Source organism: Sinohyriopsis cumingii, chromosome 2 (genome assembly GCF_028554795.1).
Source record: "Sinohyriopsis cumingii isolate HCF-2022 chromosome 2, ASM2855479v2, whole genome shotgun sequence".
In the NCBI taxonomy this organism is placed as follows: domain Eukaryota; kingdom Metazoa; phylum Mollusca; class Bivalvia; order Unionida; family Unionidae; genus Sinohyriopsis; species Sinohyriopsis cumingii.
The window spans coordinates 29,031,036-29,056,591 of record NC_142962.1 but is presented as its reverse complement, the minus strand read 5'-3'; the positions used below and the strand labels follow the sequence as shown (position 1 = coordinate 29,056,591).

General features: G+C 35.9%; 1 protein-coding gene across 1 annotated transcript in view; it reads left to right on the top strand.

Moving 5' to 3' along the window:
• The window catches only part of LOC149804537 (uncharacterized), a 55,264-nt gene extending 29,952 nt beyond the window's left edge, over positions 1-25,312 (top strand). Inside the window, exons 2-3 of the mRNA XM_089941306.1 lie at positions 18,076-18,258; positions 22,026-25,312. Of these exons, the coding sequence (XP_089797432.1) occupies positions 18,076-18,258; positions 22,026-22,483 (641 nt within the window). The 3' untranslated portion in view covers positions 22,484-25,312. The remainder of the gene's footprint in view (positions 1-18,075; positions 18,259-22,025) is intronic.
• The last annotated feature ends 244 nt before the right edge of the window (positions 25,313-25,556 follow it).

Here is a 25,556-nt window from a genome sequence, read left to right as displayed (position 1 = left end):
GTACAGTTGTATTTCTCATAAAATGTGTTTATGATCAATACAGGCTCCATAACCTTTTCTGGGCCCTACCTACCTTCCAGGTTTTACCGACTGACTAAATTGTGCCATATTTGCAAAGGGTAGTGTAATCCGAGTTTCCTCTGATCATTGCCAACCGATTTTCGATATTTGGACATTTATGTTGGGGTATAGGGTCAAAGTCCACTTATGTTATGTATATTTGATTTAATTTATATTTGATTTAATTTAATTGTATGTTTGTAAGTTTTAATTTTTTTTATTTCATTACATGTCAATTCAATGTAATTTTGTTTACTAGGAATTTGATATTTACCAGAAAATTCAGTTTGACCTGACTCATTTAAAAAACACCTAATAATAGAAACACTGTTTCTGTTTTTTACTTAGTATCCCACCTTGATTCAGAAGTCACTGAGACAAGTAAACAACTTTCTATTTTTATTTTATTCTTGGAGTAAAATGATTGTTTTTTGTCAAGGTCATATTGGAATTACGTGACTTTAAGATGTAAACATGATCACGTGACCATCTATTTCGCAATTCTGGGTTTTCCGAAATTGCGCAGTAATTAGATTTAATAGTGATGTTTAGAGAGATATTTCTTAAACTGGGCTTTTACACTAGAAAGTGTGTGTTTGTGACCAATTGGAGTTATATTTTACTTTTTATTTAAATCATTTGGATTCTAAAAGATTAATTCTTTTTCCTGGAAATATTTGAGTGTTCATACATAATTCTTGGACAAAGACATTTCTTTAAATTTTATTCGGAAATTCAAACACCGAAATAATGTTTGTGAATCAGCAAAGAACTGTAGACACATCAATACTATAAAGGATATTAAATACGTATAGCCTTCCATTTTGGATTTTTCGTCTGGACTCGAACTTAAATTCATTAGAACATTTCATTACTAGGACTTCTAAAATTTAATTCGTGGATTATTTTTAGATTATTTTTTTTATTTGATTCTTAAAACCGTAAGCTTGTATTTTTCATTTTTTACATTGTTTTTCCAGGGAAATAAATTACTTGTTAAATGTTTCAAAGCTTGTTGTTTTCACTCTTTTTTTTTTTGTTACTGTTTATTAGAAGCTAAACACGCAAAATAAGACTAACGAAAAGTTGGATTTCGCCGACACCATTTGGTGTCGGCATAGGGTAGCCGCTTACTAGCCGGTCTTGCAAATTTGAACTTTTCATCTATATATACCTGGATGAAATCGTTATGAATATGATTTACTTTCTCAAAAATCGCGAGCATAGTATTCGTCATGTCTTTAATCCGTTGACAGACGAGAGGAAATTACATCGTGTCGGAAATTTGTCCTGGATCTCGCCATTTGCATTCCGAGTCACATGACTATACAAATCGCGAAACCTTCATGTCAATGACATCAGAGGTCAAATAGTCACGTGTCATCGACAATAAAACAAATTTCCAAGGTTGTTGTACACTGAATTTGAAAATATTATATAGAAATCACGTAATGTTTGGAAATTAATATAATGCACACTTAATTCTCAGCATATTTATTTTGAGAACAACGACCAGAAAGCTGTCGGTATCGCAGCAGGGTGGAAAAAAACCATTTTGAACAAGTACTGAGCACGTATCAGCGATGTTTTTGTTGGAATTGCGTGACTATTGCATTGACATGTGCTCTCTGCTTCGTGAATCTGGTTTTCTTCAAGTTGCTGCAACATTTACAGATTTCCTTTCGTTGTTTTCAGAATAAATATTTTGAGAAGTTTGTGTTCTTTCATTTTTCTATAAGACTGGGTGATTTTCTTTTATCTGTTTGATTTGTTTTCCTACAGCAACCCTATCAATGGTTTATTGTTGATATCACGTGACTATATGACCTCTGATGTTATTAACATGTAGGTTGCGAGATTGGTATTAATATTGCTACTACTACTACTACTACATATGTGTGTGTGCGTGCGTGCGCGTGCGCGCGTGTGTATGTGTGATTTAGATTTTTAACGTAGCTTTAAAAAAATTTCAGTCATATCGCTAAGATGTCTGCATTGAGGAAGTTTATTCTGACATCTAGCATATGTAGCACCATGTCCTACCGATTCACATTATCCAGACACCAGGCCGACTGGTCCTAACACTAACCTCTTAATGCTGAGCGCCAAGCGAGGCAGCTGCGAGTACCAATTTTGTAAGTCTTTCGTACGATTCGGCCGGAGTTATAGCCCGCGACCTCCCGCATCCGAGGCGGACGCTCTAACTACTTATGCCACCGGAGCGGTCAAAAGCTAAAATGAAACTTTGCAAATAACTACCGTAAGAATTCTCTAAATTTAACCATATTACGTACTACCGTAGCCTTGTTTTCACTTTTCATTTTTACCGTTCTCTAACAAGATTTATGTTTTGGTTAATGACAATATAAACAATGCAAGCGACTTATTGGAAGAAATAGCCCAGTAATAATTGTATTCCAGCTTTAATGCGGGATTACTCTGGTTTAATGCACACATCCTGGGTATTGTGTAGCAATATCCAGCTACCTTCTCAGGACAAAATAATGTTGTTGTTGTTGTTGTTGTTGTTGTTGTAGTGGGGTTTAACAACCTTTTTCAGCATAAGATATGCTATACGTGTCGGCCAGTATAAATTATGGAGGAAGATCCCGGGAAAACCCCGGAATGAACCATCGACCCACGAAAAGCTACTGGCAAGCTTTCTCACGTACCAACATTGGCCGAGCCTGAGACTCGAACCCACGCAGACAGAGGTGAGATGGCCACTCGGGGCCCCTCATACAGAGGATAGATGTCAGTGATCCGTAACGGTGAGCGCTTTACATTGTATAATATTACACTCACAAAAAAAAATCATAATTTTTTGCACAGTAAAATCCATTGTTGAAATAAAACCTGTAGCAGACGATAATACATTTGCAGCTTAGTGGTAGGAATGCTACCATTTTGCACCGATATTGATGTTAGTGGAACTCCTTTACAATCTAAAAATCAATGAATATTTTTTCAAGTGATGAAAATACTCTATCTCACTGCATTGTTTTAGTTTTGTTTTCTTCTCTTACGGGGGGGGGGGGGGCATGCTTCTTTTGACATATTAGTGGAATTGGCTTACAAATTTGCAAATCAAATTGTCTCTGTAGCAAAGCAGTAGTTGTAGTTGTTGTAGGGTTTAACGCCATTTTTCAGCACACGATAGGCTATACATGGTGGCCAATATTAATGGTGGAGGAAGAACCCGGTAAAACCACCGGAAAGAATCACCGACCCACGAGAAGCTACTGGCAAGCTTTCTCACATACCCACATTGGCCGAATCTGAGACTCGAACCCACGCAGACAGAAGTGAGATGGCAGTGATCCGTAACGGAGAGCGCTTTAGTGCACTCGGAGCCAAGAAGTAAAATATGCAGTATTTATTAAGAAGACCAAAGTTTATTTAATTCACCAATCCGTTATAACATCTGCTTCAGAATGTGCAAAACTTCAACGTATGCAAGTGTTTGCAGTCTGAAAAGTGTAATTGTACGAAGATTGGCATTACAATGAAAGGTGTCCCTGTACGAAGATTGACATTACAATGAAAAGTGTCCCTGTACGAAGATTGACATTACAATGAAAAGTGTCCCTGTACGAAGATTGACACTACAATGAAAAGTGTCCCTGTACGAAGATTGACATTACAATGAAAAGTGTCCCTGTACGAAGATTGACATTACAATGAAAGGTGTCCCTGTACGAAGATTGGCATTACAATGAAAGGTGTCCCTGTACGAAGATTGACATTACAATGAAAAGTGTCCCTGTGCGAAGATTGACATTACAATGAAAAGTGTCCCTGTACGAAGATTGACATTACAATGAAAAGTGTCCCTGTACTAAGATTGACACTACAATGAAAAGTGTCCCTGTACGAAGATTGACATTACAATGAAATAACTGACAGTGCTAGAGCACTAATAGAATTTTTTAAATCATTAGCAGTTAGGTATTCTTGGTGTAAATGAGTTATTATACGTGTAGTGCTACGTGAATGCATTAGCTTGGGGCTGTTATGAACATCATCACCCTTATTATGTGTGCATCGCCATTAAAATTCAAAGTTAAAAACTAACAGTTCAGTTAGACTGAAGCATAAGTAAAACAAAGAACGTCTTCATAGTGGATGAACAGGTAAAGTGCATTAGCAAACAGACGGCTTCAGAGGGTAATTTGATTCACTTCAGTGTGTTATGCAAACAACAATGTGTAGTTCTCGATTACACAGAAATAGTTTTCATTTCTGGCAAGGGCTGAACCACATATATTTCCTTCAATAATGCAACGCCTATCTACGCCGAGACCAACATGCTCTACGTTACTAACACCGTAACTTCTCCTGCATTATTGCATATTAGCAGATGCCAAATCTTGAGTGGAAGGGACAATACTATTTAAATAACACAATATTTTTGCTGATTTTTTTTAGAACCACAACATTAGCATTTATTTTAATTAGATTGAGAATCACAGAACCATTCTCCATCGGACAATAATGGTGCAAAACCTATAACTAACGATGATTTTAATGAAATAGTGCCATTGCTGCAGGCCTAAGCAAGCAGTCGTTCGCTAGTACGTGGCATGAATGAATTATCTGTCTAGTTCAACAGCTGAAAATGTGACAAAGATTTCAAACCAAACACAATCCAATGGTCCGTTTGGCAATCTCATTTGCCCCATAGGTTTAACGTTACTATGGAGACAAAGCACAGCTGCTCCTATCGGCTAACCGTACTAATAATGCATTCACATATCGCTATCCTTATACTCGTTCGCTTTCCGCATAGTTGTGCAGTTTTTAATAGTTTTGAGAAGAAAAAAAAAAAAAAAAACTACACCATTACGCTGTTCTAATAATTCTTTAGCTTTGATTTTCATTATTCTTTTTATCCCGTGTCACACAAATATGCGTGGTCCAGCTCTGTCATCGCATCAACTACAAACAAAACTTCAGGATCGAAAACAATGAAAAGGAAACTCTTCGTCCGACTTTATTGAATATGTAATGGACAAACGTCACATAAATCCAGTATATCCAATGAAACCAAACTAAAAGCTTCTGAATTCCATTAAGAAGAAGAGATTTATTAGCTTATCGACTCTGTCAAGCATTTAATTTGTTTTACTTTGGTCTCTCCTGTCGTTTACCTTCAAGTCTTCATACATGAGTCTTTGATATTGATCGTTCAAAATCAGAAACAGTGGGTGAATTCCCGTGACAGTAATGTGGTTAATTATAAATACCAAAAAATAGTTGCATGTAATTGTTATTTAGACGTGCTGATCAAGAGCATGTAGTAAAGACTGCGTCCGTCTGCATGCAGCAGGAAGAAAACTATCTCTTAAATATACTGTTCCGTGGTCAAAACAGCACTTCATAGTAAGACTGGGGATGGTCACCAGTCACGAACACCACGAATGAGACAAAGATCTATCGATCGAGGCTATTGGTATCTCGATAAACAGCGAATCAAGTTAAGGTCGCTGGTTCGATTTATAGGCTTGCCTGAAGGATATTTCGGTGAACCACATGCTGCACGTTCTTTGCGTTATCGGACTTGATTTGAATAACATGCTATCCATAAACCGGACACATATAAAATTGGGAAACTGCCGATACATTAAGCAGATGCAGAATAATAGTAAACGCAATACGTTTGCTTGAAGTATTCTTCAACAACTTTGAAGGACAAAATGAAAACAAAAATGTGCACTCAGAAGTACGTGTAATAAGTTACTTAATACGCGATTATTTTGTGGAGGGACTGGAAAGGGAATCTTGAACTTATCCAGCACAATCTAGATGTGTAATCAACCACACCTTATTCTAGGGTATGTCTTTTAATTGACAGATGGTTTTTAACACCATCCTTGACTTATTCATATTAAAATGAACCAATACAAATGTTCATACATGGAATTACGCCTAATTTCCACATTTCCTCCAAAAAAAATATTCAATGATATCGCATCAGTAACTGATTAAGGCAAACAGACTTGTTCCGATATATACGGTAACGTCTGTATTCCTACGTGTGGCCTCAGACGCACAAGAACATCGTGTTTCGTTTGCAATATAATCCTAAGCGTGTTACTTTATCACTATAGAGGTATTAACCAGTTACCGTCAGCTCGGACGCCATCAAATGCAACATCATAAATCTTAGCCATCTGCTTATTTGCAGTAAGCCTGAAATAGAAATTAAGACATTCTCTACTCAGGTTATGGTGTCTAAAGAATTTGGTATCATCAGAAGCGTGCAATCAAAGGAAACGTCCAATATACACGAGATTCTTATTATACAAACTTTCCAATCGCATAATATAATACAATTTTTCATTGCTTTCATGGTTCTTGTTTTATCGACTCTTTCTTTCCAAAAGACAAAAATACAGCATAGTTTACCATATCCTACATTATCACGTCTGAACATTATTTTGCGATGAATTAGCATGCGATATTGTTCTTATTTTACTACATATGAGGCAAGATTCAGGAAAAAATGAAATTATTTAGCACTAACGTGTTGTATATTAATAAACCAACGTAATGACCAGCGATAGTATTCATGCGATTTTAGGGATTAATAACAATAGTACTAGGTTTTATGACAGTCTTCTTGAAGAAGTTGCGGTTGTTGTTGTTTTTATTGTTCTTAATTGTGTTGTTACTTTTTATGGCGGTCGTGTTGGTTGTTATGTTTTTAGATTAGTTCTAGAACATTGGGACCAGTCTGCGAATTCCTTCTAATAAGAACCCTTTTCCTGATTTCAGTTAGAGATAATAAAGATACGATTGGACTAATTTCATCTGCTATAATTATGAAATGGTCTTTATTAATAATGATCTCACTGGCCTGAGTTAACCCTATCAGCATGGATGTGTGTCCAGCTGTTTCGCATCGTTACACCTTCCCTCTAAAGAAATAAAAAGTAATCAAAGAAAGTGATTAAACTTCGATTAACTTCTTTCAAATTTCTAAACTTAATGTCTGGCAGATGCCTGAATAATCAACTCGTACTATTTCAGAATTTACTGAGCTGTTATTGAGGAGCTTTATTCCGTATATTTTCAACTGAACTACCATTCTCACAACACACTGACCTACATATTCTATTGTACTTCCGTTCTCACAATATATTGCCGTATATATACTACTGAACTAATTGTATCACAACACATTGAAAGTAACGTTCGATTGCATATAATTTTTAAAATCATCTGTATTCAGTGAATACTGAAATTACACAATGATACAACTCATGATCTGGATTAATGGATACGTCAATACACGATACAACTTGTGACCTGGATTTATTAATACGTCAATACACAATGATACAATTCATGAATGGATTAATGAATACGTCAATACACAATGATACAATTCATGAATGGATTTATGAATACGTCAATACACAGTGATACAACTCATGACCTGGATTAATGAATACGTCAATACACAATGATACGATTCATGAATGGATTTATGAATACTTGAATATACAATGATTTAATTCCTGAAATGAATTATTGAATAATGGAATAAACAATGGCCTAATTCGTAAATTGCATGAATGAACGCCGGAATAATAATGACTTATGAATTGTATTTTATCACCCACGTTTGGATGTAGTAACTAAATTGTAAAATAATATTTATACCCATAATGAGGCATATACTTGTACCGATTCTTAGCTTTATAAAATATATCTACAATTTTGAACTGAATTTTTAACACATTTTGGATAAATACTTTTCGAAAAAGGAACAGTCGAATCGGGTGACAGAAACAAGCATGGTACACCAGTTACATAATGTGATCTTTTTTCCCTTTTCACAGTGCATGTGGAATTAGGCATTCTTGATGACTTGGTGGATTTTCACCACTCACACAGTCATTTTGTAGGTCTCCAATGTTCTCGTCACGATTGTCCTTGTAAAGGTGTGTTCGGTTTCTCAGGTATTCAGCCTCGTCCTTGGTTCCATGTATGATTCTGGAGTCTTACATTTGTTGGTTACAATCACTATTTTCCATTTCCCCATTTTTAACCGTATCAGGTTTGCTCTTTCCTCATACAAATATTTTTGTTTTCATTAATTCTCTTTGAAATGCCGTTATAATTTTTTCATGATAGTTACTTTGGGCTGTAGTTACTTGCAGCCACTGGACAGATTGGATATAAACTTCCTGTTTATTAGTGTTGAAGGTGGTGACCCAGTGTTGCCATTTGGAGTGATTCTATAAGCCAGCACAGCCAGACGAGGGTCAGTTCTGTCTGTTATGGACTTCTCAAGTATCATCTTGAATGTCTTCATTGTTTTGTCTGCCAGACAGTTAGACAAAGGGTTGCCACTGTGTGCCCTATGGAAAGGCACTTAGCCATCAATTCCTCAGCATGATGTAGCCAATAATGTTAAATTGCCACTAAAACAGCCAGCAAAGATTCATTGTGCCCTAGTACAGAAATTATGTGCTTCAAATATGTTTTGTCTACGTTAATAATCACACAATTTTCTGAGTCGAGGTTCTCAATATCTCTGTCATCCTCATTGAAGTAAAGGTATATATATATATATATATATATATATATATATATATATATATATATATATATATATATATATATATATATATATAGACCACTCCGGTGGCCTAGAGGTTAGAGTGTCCACCTCGGAAGCGGAGGTCGTGGGCTCGATCCCCGGCCGAATCATACCAAAGACTTACAAAAATGGTACTAACAGCTGTATCGATGGGCGTTCAGCATTAAGACGTTAGTGTTAGGACTTATCGGCCTCGTGTCAGGATAATGTGACTGGGTGGGACATCATGCTACATGTCTGCGGCATGATGCCCCAGTGCTAGAGATCACTATAAACTTCCACATTGCAGACATCGTAGCGATATGACTGAATTTGTTTTTAAAAGCTACGTTAAAAATCAAAATCACAACACACATATACTCTGTTCTGTGCTCCTTCCCCACCCCCACCCCCACCCCCCGTTCTGACTGAAGTTTGGATATAATATATTTCCAACATCCCATTCGGAGCGATGGTAAGGGTATTCTGTATTTGTTTTCAATTGGACCTATGATAAATACCAGATCTTGGCACCTTTCTTTTTCATCGGTTTTGGCATAGCGAGTCATAAAATATTTGCTGATTGTCTCCGCCTTTTAGACCACTCCCATAAACTCTCATTACTCAGATCCATTTCAGAAAGTTGCTCTAATTGATTCATGTTAAGTTAATGTTTGGTGTTCATATATTTACATGACCAGTGTCCAATTTATTTTACTATGGTTTTACTTTTTATTGGTCAACTCCACTTTAGGCCGCTTTCCCTTCTGACACCATGTTGAGTTTTAAGATTAGTACTAACCCTAGTCTAGTACTTTAGTATACCTAAGATGACCAGCAAAAGCCCTCTGCTTGGATTCAGTTATAGTTTAAAGAGACACTCTCACATTCCTCACGACAAAATTTAATTTCCAGGATCCAACTGTTAACTGATTTTCATGAATGACCTAAATGAGCTGAGTTGAATCAAGCAGTATGAAATTTTGTCCATGTCTTTCACATCGTTACAGTCATGTTGGTTTCAAACTCTCTCTCCAAGGATGTTAAAATGTGCATTGAAATACATTCTCTATAACCAACTAGAATGCGTATCTATTGTCATGAACAAATAATGACCAATATATAGTTTTATAGCAAATGTCCAATCACCAATATCTTGCTCAAAGATAATAATAGATCAGTCTAATTGCCAGTGTCTTCCTCAAAGATAATAATAAACCAGTCCAATTACCAGCGTCTTGCTGTTGATTGCTAGACGGATTGGTTTAGGCCATCCATTTAACATTTTGACGGCTGGTCGGAACGTCTCAGGCAATCAATTTAACATATAGTTTGCTGGATGGAGTGGTTCAGGCCATCCCTTTAACCTGTTCTTTGCTGGACGGAGTGGTTTAGGCCATCCCATTAATATAATGATTGCGGAATAGAGTGGTTTGGATCATCCCTTTCATATGTTGATTGCTGGACGGAGTGGTTCAGACCATTATCCATTTAGCATTTTGATTCCTGGATGGATTGGTTCAGGCCATCCCTTTCACATGTTGATTGCTGGACGGAGTGGTTCAGGCGAAGCTGAATTTGTCAAACGTTAGATTTAACACAAATCACATTTGTTTGATGGTCAAAGCCAATGTATTGGAAGGTATTACAAATTGCGGAAATCGGCCTACACATTACTCGAAGAAAGCCAAGTAGAATCCATTTCGTTAGTGAGGAGATTCCTCGCGATGACGTTGGGATCGTGTCTTACTCTAATCAAACACATCTTGACTTCTTTAAGACGAAGAAGAAATTAAACTCTGGTTTACATGAAAAGGACATAATCGTAATGCCAGTATTAGTTACATTACACAAAATATACTTCATCAAAGTAAAACATATCTCACCATCAATAGAAATGCCCATTATGTGATTTTGTTTAAACGTCCAGGAGATAAATCTCAAGTGCAAATTTTATCCACACGGTTAGGAACCCCTTGGCGGAATCATGGGCACGATGATGCCACTCAAACATCCTCATGCCTAAGTACTCATCGATTACAACCAACAACTCCCGATTATTTGAGGTTTTGTAAAAAGTTATTTCGCCATTGGTACCCCAAATGATGTCAGATCATTTACACGTCACACTGGCATCTCTCTGAAGAACACAAAACTGTTGAAACATCCTACATCAATTTTTCTTTTAAACAGTATTCAGCATCAGATTCTTCTAATCTCTTCCTCCTGCCAAACTGGTTCGTGCACTGTATGGCATCATTCGCGATCAAAATGGATAAACTATGCTCATTTGTTAGAAGCCAGTCTTAAGAAGTTCGACGATGGTTTGCTTTGAGTGCATGTCAGTTACTTCAAAGATAGTTCACATGCCTCATCAAACTAAACGGGGTTTGTCTGAGTTTTGCGGGGGGGGGGGGTAGACATAAAGTAGCAACTAACAATTGGAAGATCCAAGACTCTATACTTAAACCAAGCAACGAATCATTTTGAGAGTTGATGGTAGTGTCCTTGTTAGGACGTATCATTATTTGCTACCTTACAAAATAGGATAATACTGTCGAAGCTAAAACAACAACAAAAAAGCCACCCCAACCCCCAAGACCTCAAAAGGAGATGGGTGGTCGTGATGAATTAGATTCACACAAACAAAAGAAAAGCCCCAAGTAAAAAAGCCTAAACACAAAAATCTCCGGCAGAAAGAGAGGATGTACTGATGCTAATGTACTGTAGAAAACTTCACCACTCAGTGACTGGTTCTCCTTCCACTTCTAGTTCCGCGTTCATGATAATGCCTACCATACCTGATTTAAGACCGGTGTTTCATCATTTGATGAAAAATGTAAACCCATTTCTAAAGGAACTTCTCCGTCTCCGACGGCAGCGATAATTTACAACTGCTACTGCAGTTTAAAAGTGGTATCTCCTAAGACAAAACTTAAAAGTGCTAAATAGTTTATCGAATTTATTCCAAGAATATGATCTAGATGGACTACATTATGATTGTTTCAAGGATTGCTTATTTTATTCAGCGAGGCTTTCTCAATATCGGTACAAATCGCTACATTTCGGACTAACCCGGCAAATAGCGTACAATATAGGAAATAAACAGATAAGTTCAATAAGTGTACGAAATTTTATTTTACAAATGATCCTGCCTTAAAGAAAATAAACTTGATTTGAATTTTTATTTCCATTGTTGTTATTTGCGATCATTCATTGGATGCATACGTAATGCCCAATAGTCCCATCCATTCCAACTGGAAGTGTAGCATTAGAACGTCTGGGCATAATGTACAAGAAACAAAGCAAAGCAATAGTCGCATCCACTCCAACTGGAAGTGTAGTATTAGAACGTCTTGTCATAATGTACAAGAAACAAAGCAAAGGATAAATTTTACTTCAGCAAGGCCCTCAAAATCAGTATGGTACTCTAAGGGGCAGCCCATTTAGTACGTACGCATGGAGGGGGGAGGGGAGCTGAACCCAACTACATACGCTGGCGTATGGGGTGTCTACTGATAATGTACGTACGCATAGGAAACGGAGGGGGTGGGGTGAAACCTTGATAATAATTTGTTTAATATGTAACCTGTTCGACTGGTTTCAGTTGACGTTTGAATTTTAGCGGACACTAGACAAACTTTTTAAAGTTACGCAGCTTATTTCTTTGATGCAGCCAGACATTCAACGTCGGTGGACTACCTGTTTTATTAAACACTTTAATATTTTTAATCCTTGATCGTTTCTGCGTGGATTAAATACAGGTCGTTCAATAGAATGGGGGGGGGGAGGGGCGTCAAGCGTACGAACGCAGGTGAGGGTGTGTGTAAAAAAGTACGGATGTATACAGGGAGGGGTCAAGCTTTGCCAGATTTTTGCGTATGTACTAAATGGATGGCCCCTAAAGGTATATGGAGGAGAGGTTTGGAATTTCTTCTGTTTTGGCTCAGAAGCGTATTATGTATCGATTGCAAAATGACCCCGTACTAAACGTTTGGAGCTCTATTATTACGTTGCAACATCGTCAACATTTAATCATTGCCAATTTTTTATGTTTGTATGTTTGTGTATATCTGTTTCTATGTTTACAACTAAAACTTAAAACCTCTAACTCCTCGTGGTGGCCCGATACAATCGTGTCTTAAACACCTCTATCCGTACTAACCTGTTTGTGAGTGTATGGCATGTTTGTGTGAAGGTATAGTAGTGTGTCAATAAACACTTCCTATCCTTGTGTGATAGCATAGTTTATTTGTGTGTAAGTATGTCTGTCTTCTTCATCGCCCTTCTTTTAAAACATAACCCTAACTCTCAGTGTGTGGTTGTATTTAAGTTAATATATGGAGTCTGTATAAATAATCATGCCCTTTTCGTTGGATAGTGGAGGGGGTGTTTGATAGTATAGGTGGTGTGTGTGGAATTGTAGATAAAAATATAACATGACCATTCCCGTCTGTCACACTTTTAACAATTACTATTCCAGTTTCGCTGCATAAATGTTTTTGTCTCTGTAATACTATTATCATGTTAAACTTCTAGATAAATCTAACTTTGGATTTCCTGTTTGTCACCATGAACTGATGAAAGCCGTTTATGTTAATGTTACCATATATTCTGCGATGTTGAACTTTTGCATAATTGTTACAGGGATTTCCCGTACGTGCCCATAAATGGAGGTCAACTACTTCTTACAGTGTTGACTTTTACCCCTAATATCAAACGTATGGACACATTTAACATGTAATTTCCAGTACATTTCCAGACGGTCTGCCGCATTATAACAAGTGGGCTAATGTATGTCCCATATATACCCCAATCGCTACATAATATTAAATCAGTGCATTGATTTTGTTATCATTTTAGTCTCTATAATTAAATAAAACAGCATTATCGTCTCAGAATGTCAAAATTATCATATTTATTTCCGCTTTATGAGTTTTCCAAATAATATCTGGTTTCCTTCGAAACTTCGACTTTTTTAAAAATGTTACGAGAAATCCTCTTGTATCTATGTGTTTCATTTGTACTTCTCTGTCACACCAACATCTTCCATCGAAAATGGCTGGTGGCGTTTTGCAATAATTCAGAACCAGTTTAATTTAAAGTCAGATCAATAACCGAGATCATTTTATTATTATGTTTTAACAACAAAGCCCATCGAAACCCCCCGTGTCACGATTATTTGTTTTAGCAACGAATCAATGCACTGATTTTATGTTGGTTGTAATTATTCGAGCAATATAATAGTGTTGGCTGGTGCCAACGTTTGTCAAATTGATAACACACAACTCCCTTCCAAAACACAAATATCTATGAATCATTCTAATTGATTGACTGAAATTCATTACTGGCAAGAAATTTCAATTGTGTCAGCAAAATACAGAGTGAACTAAATACATATTTATCGGTTTGTGTTGGATTCGTCCATCAACTGTTTGTAAAGCAAACCATTATCGTTTTCCGGAAACGGAAGGGACAATCGTTATTTCCTTTCAGCTTTAAAAATCATTTTTATTATCTGCTAGAAACAATTTATGTTAAATATCGTTCTTTTTAAAACGAATTAATACCGTTATGATTTAGTAGGTCCTTCGTATTTACTGTGCCCAGAGACCTTAAATCATCGTCAGGCCTTTATTTTCAAATATTTGGAAAGCAATAAATGAAATTATTCCAATACCATTACGATGCTTTTGTCCTTTATTCCTGAATCTTGCCGTATGATCCAATTCGTTTTGTGAGCGGCATCACTGAATTACGAGATATCTTCCTGATGCCGCCATAGTCAAAACTCTGTCCTTAGTGATAGTCAAAGGCATGGCCTTAGTGATAATCAAAGCCCTGGTCTTAGTGATATTCAAGGCCTGACCTTACTGATAGTCAAGGCCCTGTCTTTCGTGATAGTCAAAGGCCTGGTCTTAGTGATAGTCAAATCACTGGTCTCAGTGATAGTCAAAGCCCTGGCCTTCGTGATAGTCAACGACCTGGCATTAAACTACGCTTTTCCTCCTGACACCGCGATAGTCAAAGACCGTAAACGACACTTTTCCGGATTTAATTCCCGATTTCATCCACGGTTGTAGTCAGAGTTTCAGGTGCCTTTAGAAACTTGGGAACACTGCATCTTTCAGGGAAAGACGGTCTTTTTTACATTAGGTGTTAGATTACAGGACGTCTTGAAGGTAAATGTCTTTTATTTTAGTCATAATTTCATTATTGGGAGTTATAAGTACTTCCTGCTTTTAATATTGTACCAAATTATAAGGGAATTAGCATATTCTGCCATCAGTGTTGGTCAGTAAATAATGGATGACGACACAAACAAAAATGATAAAAGCATTTGTATCAGATTATGAATGGAAACAGTCACTAATTTTAATGAGAAGGCAATGATGCTGCATTGACTTATTGCGTGTATGAACTTTTCACTAAAATGCTTTGCGGACTCTAACAGACGCCGTTTGCTTACAACAAGATCATGGTACATCAAATCTTATAATTAGATTTAGTTGAACCGGCATAATGTCTCTTCACTGATTGTGTGGTGGAACAAAGAACATTATTAAAAAGCTGCATTATATCCACATACCATTTTAAATCTACACATCTACTCAAAACCAACTGGTAAACACCAGTATTCTCTCCCATACAGCAGACATCCTCCAAAGAATTACATTCGTAACATCTCGTACGATAAACTGAGGCTAAGACAAAGCCCTGACAGCGGAGGCAAATAGGGAGGTCAATCAAAAACCTCAACGGCCTCTTAAAATATATAGAAAAGTTAAAGGTTGATCGAATATCATTTATCCTCACATGCCATCCAGACGACCCAAAAGCAGGTGAAATCATCCTAGAAACACTTGCCAATCGTGGAGTTCTGTGACACACCAAAGTTAATCCTCCCGAACTGACCAGTAGCAGCCTCTCTCCGACCGATAAACATCAAAGACATCCTAGTCAGAGCAGACTTAACGCCATCTACAAACCAAGACCATGCTGATACAATTGTGCCATGCGGTGATACACAGTGCAAAATATGTCACTATATGGTAGAGACGAACACATTATCTGACACAATGCAGAGCAAAAAAATTGAACGTGTATGGTCCAAATATTAGGACTCTTTGGTTTTAAACTAAATAATAGAAAGAAACGAAACCAACAAGTTTATTTAAATAAATATATACATTTATTTCTTCAAGTTTCAAAGTAAAACGTATGACAGGAACTTAGAGCATTGTGAATACAATCTCATATATAATCCTAAAAGTTGTAACAAAAGTCCAAAAGTATAGAGTGTTCCGAATGAATTGTCGTGTTAAATGTGCTGATGTACTAATAGTCTTGAATAGATTGGTGTACCAGTAGTTCTGATATATCACAATGATCACAGTGATATAATCCAGAGTGTATTTGAATGAATTCACTATAATCCAAAATATTAATGAACACTTTGTAGTTCAAATGAATAGTGCAAGTAAATGATTCCTTTCAAATTATATCTGAACGCAATAGTAGATAATTTTGCATACTGAACTTAAAGAAGGAATGAATAAGTTTGGTGGAACAACCTTATATAAGAACCTAATACACCATACAATTACCAGGATGTGTGTCAGACGTTCGCATCCAGAACATTGTGAATTTCTAAAAATACCCAGGCCTTGAATTCATACGTCAGTAAACAACCTATTTATAACTTACAATAATGACAAAAAGCATGTACACACCAAAGCTCTTTCCTCAGTCATCGACAAAGGTCAAGCACACAATGCAAATTCAATATATATATATATATATATATATATATATATATATATATATATATATATATATATATATATATATATATATATATATATATATATATATATATATATATATATATATATATGTCCTACCACCAGACTCCACCCATATCGTCCAGTTATCAGTTAAGCTATGTTTTTTTTTTTAATTATGGGATTAACCCTGGTGTCGGGGACTAAAAATAGTATTAATTATACACTCAGTGACGTGGCAGTTTGAAAACAGTTCTGTTTCGTCAGATTGTCGGAGAAAGAAGAAAACTGGAAAATCCTGTTTTACGTCAAAACTCGACCGCTAGTGACACTGGGAGAGGTAGAGAATATTATCTACATTTACCTTTGCCCATATTAGAGTTAAAATTGAGTAGGATCTACAATTAAATTTTCAGCACTGAACTTTCGGCCAGTTTTGTTTGCATCGCGATCCGAGTCGGTAGCAAATAACAAACTTGAAGTAGCCCTAACGTATTAAATATAATCACGTCCCCCCCCCCCCATCTTACAGCTCTCAGTCGGATCACCCCTTCCCATTTTTGTCCGATACAATCTCCCCACTAAACATTCAGTAAACGTCTTTTGAAAAGCGTAAATTCATGACGTGCCTTTTCTCAGTTTATGAAATTTTGTTACGTAAATGCGGATTGAAGCGAACTGCAAATAGGTTTCTGTTCGTCAGTTCGTTTCTTTCATTAGGACCAAGCATGGTGTATTTTAGCCCAAGTCTTACAACTCCATTGTTTTTGTTTTTTTAATTAATTTTGTTGTTGTTTTTTGTGTTTTCAAAGTATCTTAGCATAATTATGATAGTTGTGTTTTTTCTTTTTGTACTCAACGTACCTTAGCCAAATTATTATAGCTGTGTTCTTTAGAAGAATGTTTTCAATAATCTATGATGTAAACAGTTTTTCTTCTTGACAAATTTTGTTATTCTGTTTCATCTATCATCATACGCCACTGTTTATTTAAGTGAAACAGGGGTGGAGACAGAAAATGCAGACAAAACAATGAAGTCAGTTTAAAAATTATTAGTTAAAAAAAATGTGCGTAAATGTTTTAATTATATCTTTGTTTCTAATGACTACGTAATGTTGCTATGTCAATAACATATAAAGCCATGTCAGTCTCTTTGTCAATCCGATTTTGTGCAAGATAACAGCTGCTTTCATGAAAATTCAGTCATGTTCTTGCAGTGACCATGTCCGAAATCTCCTGTAAGTCCCGAATTTTTCTAACAAACTTAAGACTTCATTGCTTGACTACGTAAAACAAAACTTTCAATTCGGAGCAAAATAAAAGCAAAAGATATATTCTATGCTATAGTCTGGCTGGAAAAAATAGAAATTGTTCCCACTAACTGAGAAGCATTACAGGACATGGTTAACTACACACCAGGCCAGAGCTGCCAAAGTCATATTGGCAGGAGGTGATGAGATTTAAAAATTGAAAATATTTCGGTAAGGTTGATGGGTATCTTGGTAAGGTCTACTCTGCGCATACAAATAAAATATATCACGCTCCTCAGCAAGTTTACCTGAGGCAATTAAGAACTGAAGGGAAAAAAAGGAAATTAAACAGAATGGAATTCCATTGATCGGTTACCACTATCTATTTCAGGTACGTTCACAGCCGGGCTGACAGTGCTGTGTGGTTCCCACATACGGACAAAGAACACCACAAAACAGAAGGTTATCTGGGTCAATACGTGGGTGGCGATCCTTCAGTTCAGTACCACATTCCTCTTCCTTCTGGGTTGGATATGGAGCGTCGTTTGGGGCGTTGCTTTCTACACAATATCAAGCAAGTCTCTGAAGTTCAAATATCATACTTTAATGCTGGTCATATTGGCATCACATAGCTTGCATGACAAATAATTCATACTAGTCCCTATTAGCATCAGATATCTTGTATGAGAAATACTTTTTATTACATAGTCGGTACACTTGGCCTCTATTGTATGCAGTTTAATATTTTTGATATTATAACATGTGAACATATCACTTTTTGAGATTCTGATTGGTCGAAATAAGCCTATGAAATTATTGTGCGGTATTCTCTTTACTGGTTTGATGCGATCGTGGGAAAATTTTTTTAACCCTGATTCTGGAACGTTTTGTTTTCAATAAACATTTTGGCGGCCGTTTTTCAACTCAAGTCGCGAAAGGAAATTTAGGAAAAAGTATCTCAGCTCGCAAAAGCTGACCATATTCAACTCGTTTCATAATTTCGATATTAAATCATTACCCATTTGAGATCATCTACATGCTATTATTTTGTAGTCATCACATGGCTTGCATGAGGAATAATTGATGCTAGTCCATAGTAATCACATAGCTTGTATGAGAAACACTTTATGCTAGTCCACAGTAGTCATCACATAGCTTGTATGAGAAATACTGCATGCTAGTCCATTGTAGTCATCACAGTTTGTATGAGAAATACTGGATGCTAGTCCATAGTAGTCATCACATAGCTTTTATGAGAAATACTGGATGCTAGTCCATAGCAGTCAACACATAGCTTGTATGAGAAATAGTTTATGCTAGTCCATATCGGCATCGCATAGTCTGTTTGAGAAATATTTTACTCTTGACCAGCATCTTTTGGCCACTTTAGGATTCTTCGGAGAGTATATATAATAAAGTACGTATGATGAAACTGAGTACCAGGATTCCCTAGCCGTGGTCTTAGTTTGACCCCATGGCCCTTAAATCAGGTGCTGCTCTGAGACATGTAATTGTATGCTCGAACATTGTTTTATCAAGATGAAAAGGTTACAGGTTGCAAACGTTGAAGATTTTATACATTGCTATTCTTACTATCGAGTGGTTTATATCGATTTATCTGCATTTTATGCATCCTGGTTGATAAATCGTTTTGTTAAGAAAAGAAATACGTTTATAGTGTGTCTGAAATTCACTTTGCAACCAGTTGCGTTATGATCAAATGACTTACCTAATTGGTAAAGTCATGTTGACGTGATTAGTTTTTATATGCTAACAGTCTTGATGTATCTAAATTGTATAATCCAAAACTATCTTTAAATGAATTCATAGTAACTGCAAAATAGTTACTTAGTCCTAATATTTATGAGAAATGTATTAATAATTGAAATAAATAAATCCTCTCAAATAAAACAAGGTCAGAACTAAAGCCATCCAATCAGAAATCAGATGATCTCGTTATTTTAAGGGAAAACCAATGACCTGAACTCAGATCCCATCAAATTCGTCCATAACATTTCTTCTACACCTTCCAAGCTCAAAAGGTCATAATAACATGTTTAACTGACAAAATGACCTTTTCTGATAGCATAAACACACAACGGATAAAATGAGCTATTTAACAATACTTTAGTAAGTGACCCCTACAATCTATAATCATATAAATTAACACACATAATATAGACATACATACATATATATATATATATATATATATATATATATATATATATATATATATATATATATATATATATATATATATATATATATATATATATATATATATATATATATATATATATATATATATATATAGCCAGACCGTGAATTACTGGATTTTCCAAGTAAAATAATTTACTGGAGTGAATTCGAATTTATTTTAACCAAGAGGTTATGACGGCCGTCTCTCGTAACAGCCGAACTGAGTTAAAATCCAACTGGGTTCGATTTATGTCCCTTTTTCTTAATGTGCTATTTCACTTTGAATTCGAAATGAAAATTATGTAGCTATTTATATTTTCCGTGTGAATAATCACAAAACATAGCATAACATAAACGGACATCGCGCGGTATCCACTAAGAATATACTATTTTATCATATGCTCATTTTTTTCTCCGTTAACTTTACATTGTCAGAATTGTTCAGTATTTTACGATATTGCATACCTTCATATTGCATTCACGTGCATAAAGGAACTACCTTCTATTGCAAACAAACAACGGACGCAGACGCCAGCACTTTTGATTTGTAAACAAATCATGTACACTCGCGTAGTAGGCGCTTTACGCTTTGGTTGATTAAATTTGTTTCTGACTGAAGTAAAGCAGATGCTTCGTGGACAGCCACATACCAGCTGCTTTGGCACATTCCGCGTTAACATTTTTGATACAATGTTTCGGATTTAGGCTAGCTGTACAGTAGACGCCAGACAGGGTCCTTACACATAATATGCAAGTGACAAGGCATAAACTTGTCTTCTTTAGCTGGTAATAAGAATGGCTAAAAATGCACCTAAAGTTTTGCATCCCGAATTTTCTCACAATGTACTTTCTTATTTCTGCAAATCCGAATAACATGAGCCACGTCATAGGTTCTCAATCTTGATTACACATTTCGAAATTGTACTGTAATTTTGAATATAACTGCAATTACATCCTCCTTACTGCACTCAAAATGAAATAAGCATTAAATTCCATAGCGTCTTTTTGATAATTGCAGTTGAAAGACTTCATATTTTTCCCACATTATGATTTCAATCATTCAGTGACAGAAACAGAAACAGAAACACATCTGCAGATGTCAACACGCTTTTCTCTCGCTTCTTAAATCCGATGTATTTCATGTGGAATTGTCACATTATAAATTCAGTCCATAATCACGAAATTTCGTAGAATCGAAAAAAATACCAAAATCTATTCATTCCAGATCAAATGGAAAACTTGTTGCAATGCGCATTCATTCACAATATGACTCCAAATTTCAATTTTAACTAGACACGCCATTTTCGTTCGAAACTTTTGTCTAGCGCGCGACTAAGTTCAAATTTATCTGGGCGGAGTTATGTGCGCAGTAATAATGCTGTTGTTGCGTAATGATGAATCTGCGTTTGTGTATTTAGTTTGGAATACGGCATTCATTCATTTACTTTGTTTCTTGTAGTGTATTTTGTTAATATAATTGAGTATTAGGTAGAATAAGAAAAATGCGCATATAATATAAAGGTTACTACATTTGTATGGGAAAATATGAACTCGTTTTGTCGGATAGATATACTTCACTCCCAAGGTCGTGCAGTATTCCATCCGAAAAACTCGTTCACATTTTCCCATATAAATGCAGTAACCTACAATTACTATGACATACAGTACATCTTTCTAGTCAATACGTTTGAGCATAAAATGAAAAGAAACTGTTCTTGCTATGAGTGAGTAATGGATATATTTCATCTCGTGGGTGAAAACTCAAGTTTTTCGTCCATTCCTTGAAATCTTCTTTCAATCTTGAAAAACACTATTAGATATATAAACAAATACTATTTGAAACTTCATGTATCTAGCAAGGTGGACGATGACCGTGTGTTTGTGAAATATATTGATTTAATGTCAAACAAGTGAGAAAAAACTTATTTCTCATTCAACTGAATTAACTATCAATTGCATCCCATTATGTGATGCGAGTCTTTTATTGGTTATCTTCACAAATATCTTATGTTCCATTTTTTGTTACATATAAATTCAAGTTGTCGACTCTCTCTCTCTCTCTCTCTCTCTCTCTCTCTCTCTCTCTCTCTCTCTCTCTTTGCACAGACCGTAACCTAACAATCTAATTCCTTATTTCAGAGGAATTTTACAAGTCTCACAGTCATCCAAAAGACAATTCTCTTGACAAGGGCAGGCATAATGGGGCCAACCAGGGCCCTAAAACCAGTAATTCACTAGGGCTCATTCGTCAGGAGCATCTCGACAAACCTACTATCTTGAGATCTTCCTCAGCGGACCAGCCAACACAGCGGATGATTGTGCTTCAAGAGACTCCTGTAGTCAGCCGCTCTGAGTCCGCCCTCACCCCAAATAAGCCAATACTTGATGCCAGGACTCGATATCAAAAGATTCCCCAAAGACAGATATCTGATAATGAGTCGTCTCCTTTTTGTATGGCGCAGGAAAAATTGCAGCAAATTGTGATTCATGACGTGCCACCGCCGCCAACTGTACGGCGAGGGGTACTACGACGTGAGGACACGGTCACTAGCAACTCCAGTACAGCATCCGCAGAAGTTGATGGAGTAAATCTGTAAAACCTTATTGGAAGCATCTATCGTAAATGATGTCAAGTTATGAGGGTTTTATATATGGTATCCCATATTTTGAAGGTTTTCGAGATGGTATCCCACGTTGTGAAGGCTTTAGAGATGTTATTTCATGTTGTGAACGACTTGTGATGAAACAGGATCGACTTCTTACATTGCATATCATTGTAAAGGTTTTGTGCAACGGGAATTCCTATACTGTCGGCACAAAGATTCGCGGTAATGGTTTCAATCACATGAATATTTTGTGCAAAGTATGCAGTTATTTGTTCTATATACTGATTAAATGCCTTTCTGTTCTTGTTTAAAGGGTATTTAGGAAAGACTTTCTAATGTTACGAATATTTGGAGAAAACACCTGTAAGCGCATAAATTGTGTGTCTCTTGGATCGATGGAGCATCCAGCTGACTTAATGTTTTTCATGGGAGTAGGGGCATTTCGTTTACGAATCAAAGCCATACTACAAAGCATGGTTCTGACTTTCAATATTATACATTTCCTGCATATACCTTCCAACCATTATTAATGATCATTTTACATGTATTTATTATTGTTCAAGAGTCATTACAGAAACTGATTGCGATACAGCTTGCCTGGAACATTGGGTGTGTTCAGGAAAGGATTGTGATATACAAAACAAAATCAAGTGATATATATATATATATATATATATATATATATATATATATATATATATATATATATATATATATATATATATATATATATATTGCTTTGACCAAGTTAATTTGTGTTGTTGTCCATGTATTTTATTTTATGTTCACTTTCCATATTTGCGGACAGAAATTTCGTCGGTACTTATGGAGTTGAAAGTTAATGACAAACCATCTCATTTATTAGATATGAACTGGAACAGAACACACTCAGCAGGGAGTGTTATATCCCCCTTTTCCTACGGAACTATATTAGAGGTTTTATAGGTTATAAATGGAGAATCATCAGAACACAATAAAAAATAAAATAAACTTTCCAATCTTATTTTCCATTTGCTGGAAGCTATTGTTTTTACAGAAATATATTCGAAATTCATTCCTTTTAATTACAGTGTCCCTCATCAACATTAACATAAATCTTTTTGTTCCTATGTTGGGTGAAATAACTATCTTTTATTCACCCTTTTTGTCTTTTTACTTATTGTTCTCAAGTTAGCTTAAAACGATAGGGCGCGTGTATATGATTGTGAAATTAATTTGCATATAATGTATCTTTGAAGACGCAGCAGATATTTGCGACAGGAAGAAAAATAATCTGATAAATAAACTGAAAATAGCATATCCTATGGTATTGAGAGGACTGAAATAATTATCGGATTTCAAACTGAAAACTGTCTAAGCATGTGAACATGTGTGGATTTCAAACTGAAAACTGTCAAAGCATGTGAATATGCGCGTGAAATTAATTTACATATCACGTATCGGTAAAGTCATCGCAAATATTTGCGAAGGAAATAATAATATTATCATCAGACGATGAGCATAAGCTGTGGTATGAGTGGTTAGGATACAGGAAAAATTCCCCGTGAAATATATCATACAGTATAGTCATGATTAATAGTAATATATTTTCACACAAAGAAAAAATTCCCCATGGTAGGCATGGTAGGCAGCTACAGCAGTACTCCGGAGTAACTTCGCTTGTGCGCACACTGAGGAAGTCTTACTATCGGTTCGAGTGTACTTTCTTAAATTATGCACTGGTGTAGGATTTACGGGTAAAGTCATGGTGTAAAGAAGGCGTTGGCTTAGCTCAGGTATCGAAATCCAAAACGGATAGTGTGACAAAACCGCTGAACATTACAAGATGTATCAGCGATGTGAAAGAACGGTATCATCGACAACAAATATTTTTTTATGCCTTAAAGGTAATTGCAGTTTTTAGTATTGCTCAAGCTCGTTTCTCCGCTGCAAATAAAGCTTCAGGCACGCAATGAAGCGTCGCATGGCATGATGGGAAATCTTGTATATTTACATAGAAGGATCTATTTTTCACTAATGAAACTACAGGAATGCAAAAATATAATAATACATTATAATACATTATATTATATAATAAAAAGAAGATATTTTCTTTTATTTCGTTTATACCGGATAAATTCCTTGTCTGGTAAAAAAAAAACAAAAAAACATGATATTTTAACGAGATGCGAAGCCACAAGTTAAATATATATCGTTTTTGATACCACAGTGGAGATATATCCGAAATTTACGCAGGAAAAGAAAACCCTCTGTTTATTATATACCAAGCTTGCTCCAGAATCGAAACTAAGATTAAGTTCGCTCTTCAGCACAACACCCCAACCCACCTTTCGTTAATTCGCTTCACTTTCACAGGTTGATGATCAAGATATCAGTGACTTGAGACGGTGGTAGGAATATAATGACCCAGTAATTGGATGCAGAAAATTACATTTATGACATTTGCAAATTAATTGCTCATGCTTAACCACACAGCAAATCCGATTCAGTAATGCATTGCAGCGGTTTTATCATTCTTGTTAAGGAAGTAGTCGTACAAGTCATACGTAGAGACGCGATCGGAATTGAGTCAATTGTTTTTCAGTCTGAAATGTAATGTAATTTCCATTCATTTGTTCTTGCTCACAAAAGTTGCAGATTCTGTAGACACACAAAATTAAACATTGCAAGGCATGATGGGAAATCTTATATTTTCATATGTGAAAATATAAGGAGATATTTTTCATATGTGAAATATAGGATTTAAGAATATGAAAATTATTTAGCCAATAAGTTTCTGTATTTCAAACTTAAGTATATAATAAATTGGTATTAAATTCATGAAGTACGTCTTGTTTATTTTTAAGATCAAAATTGGCGCCTATATGACCACGTCGACGTACACTTTGCAGGGGCTGTAAAGTACAAGTCATATGGTTCATGAAGGAGTTCAGTACTGACTATTTCAGTAATGGGTGTATTTGTTTTAAAATTTGTTTACACATACCTTTCATTGGTGATTATTCGCTTTATTACAATCCTCGTACAGACAAATATGTTTGCGAGGTCAGTATATACAAGCCTC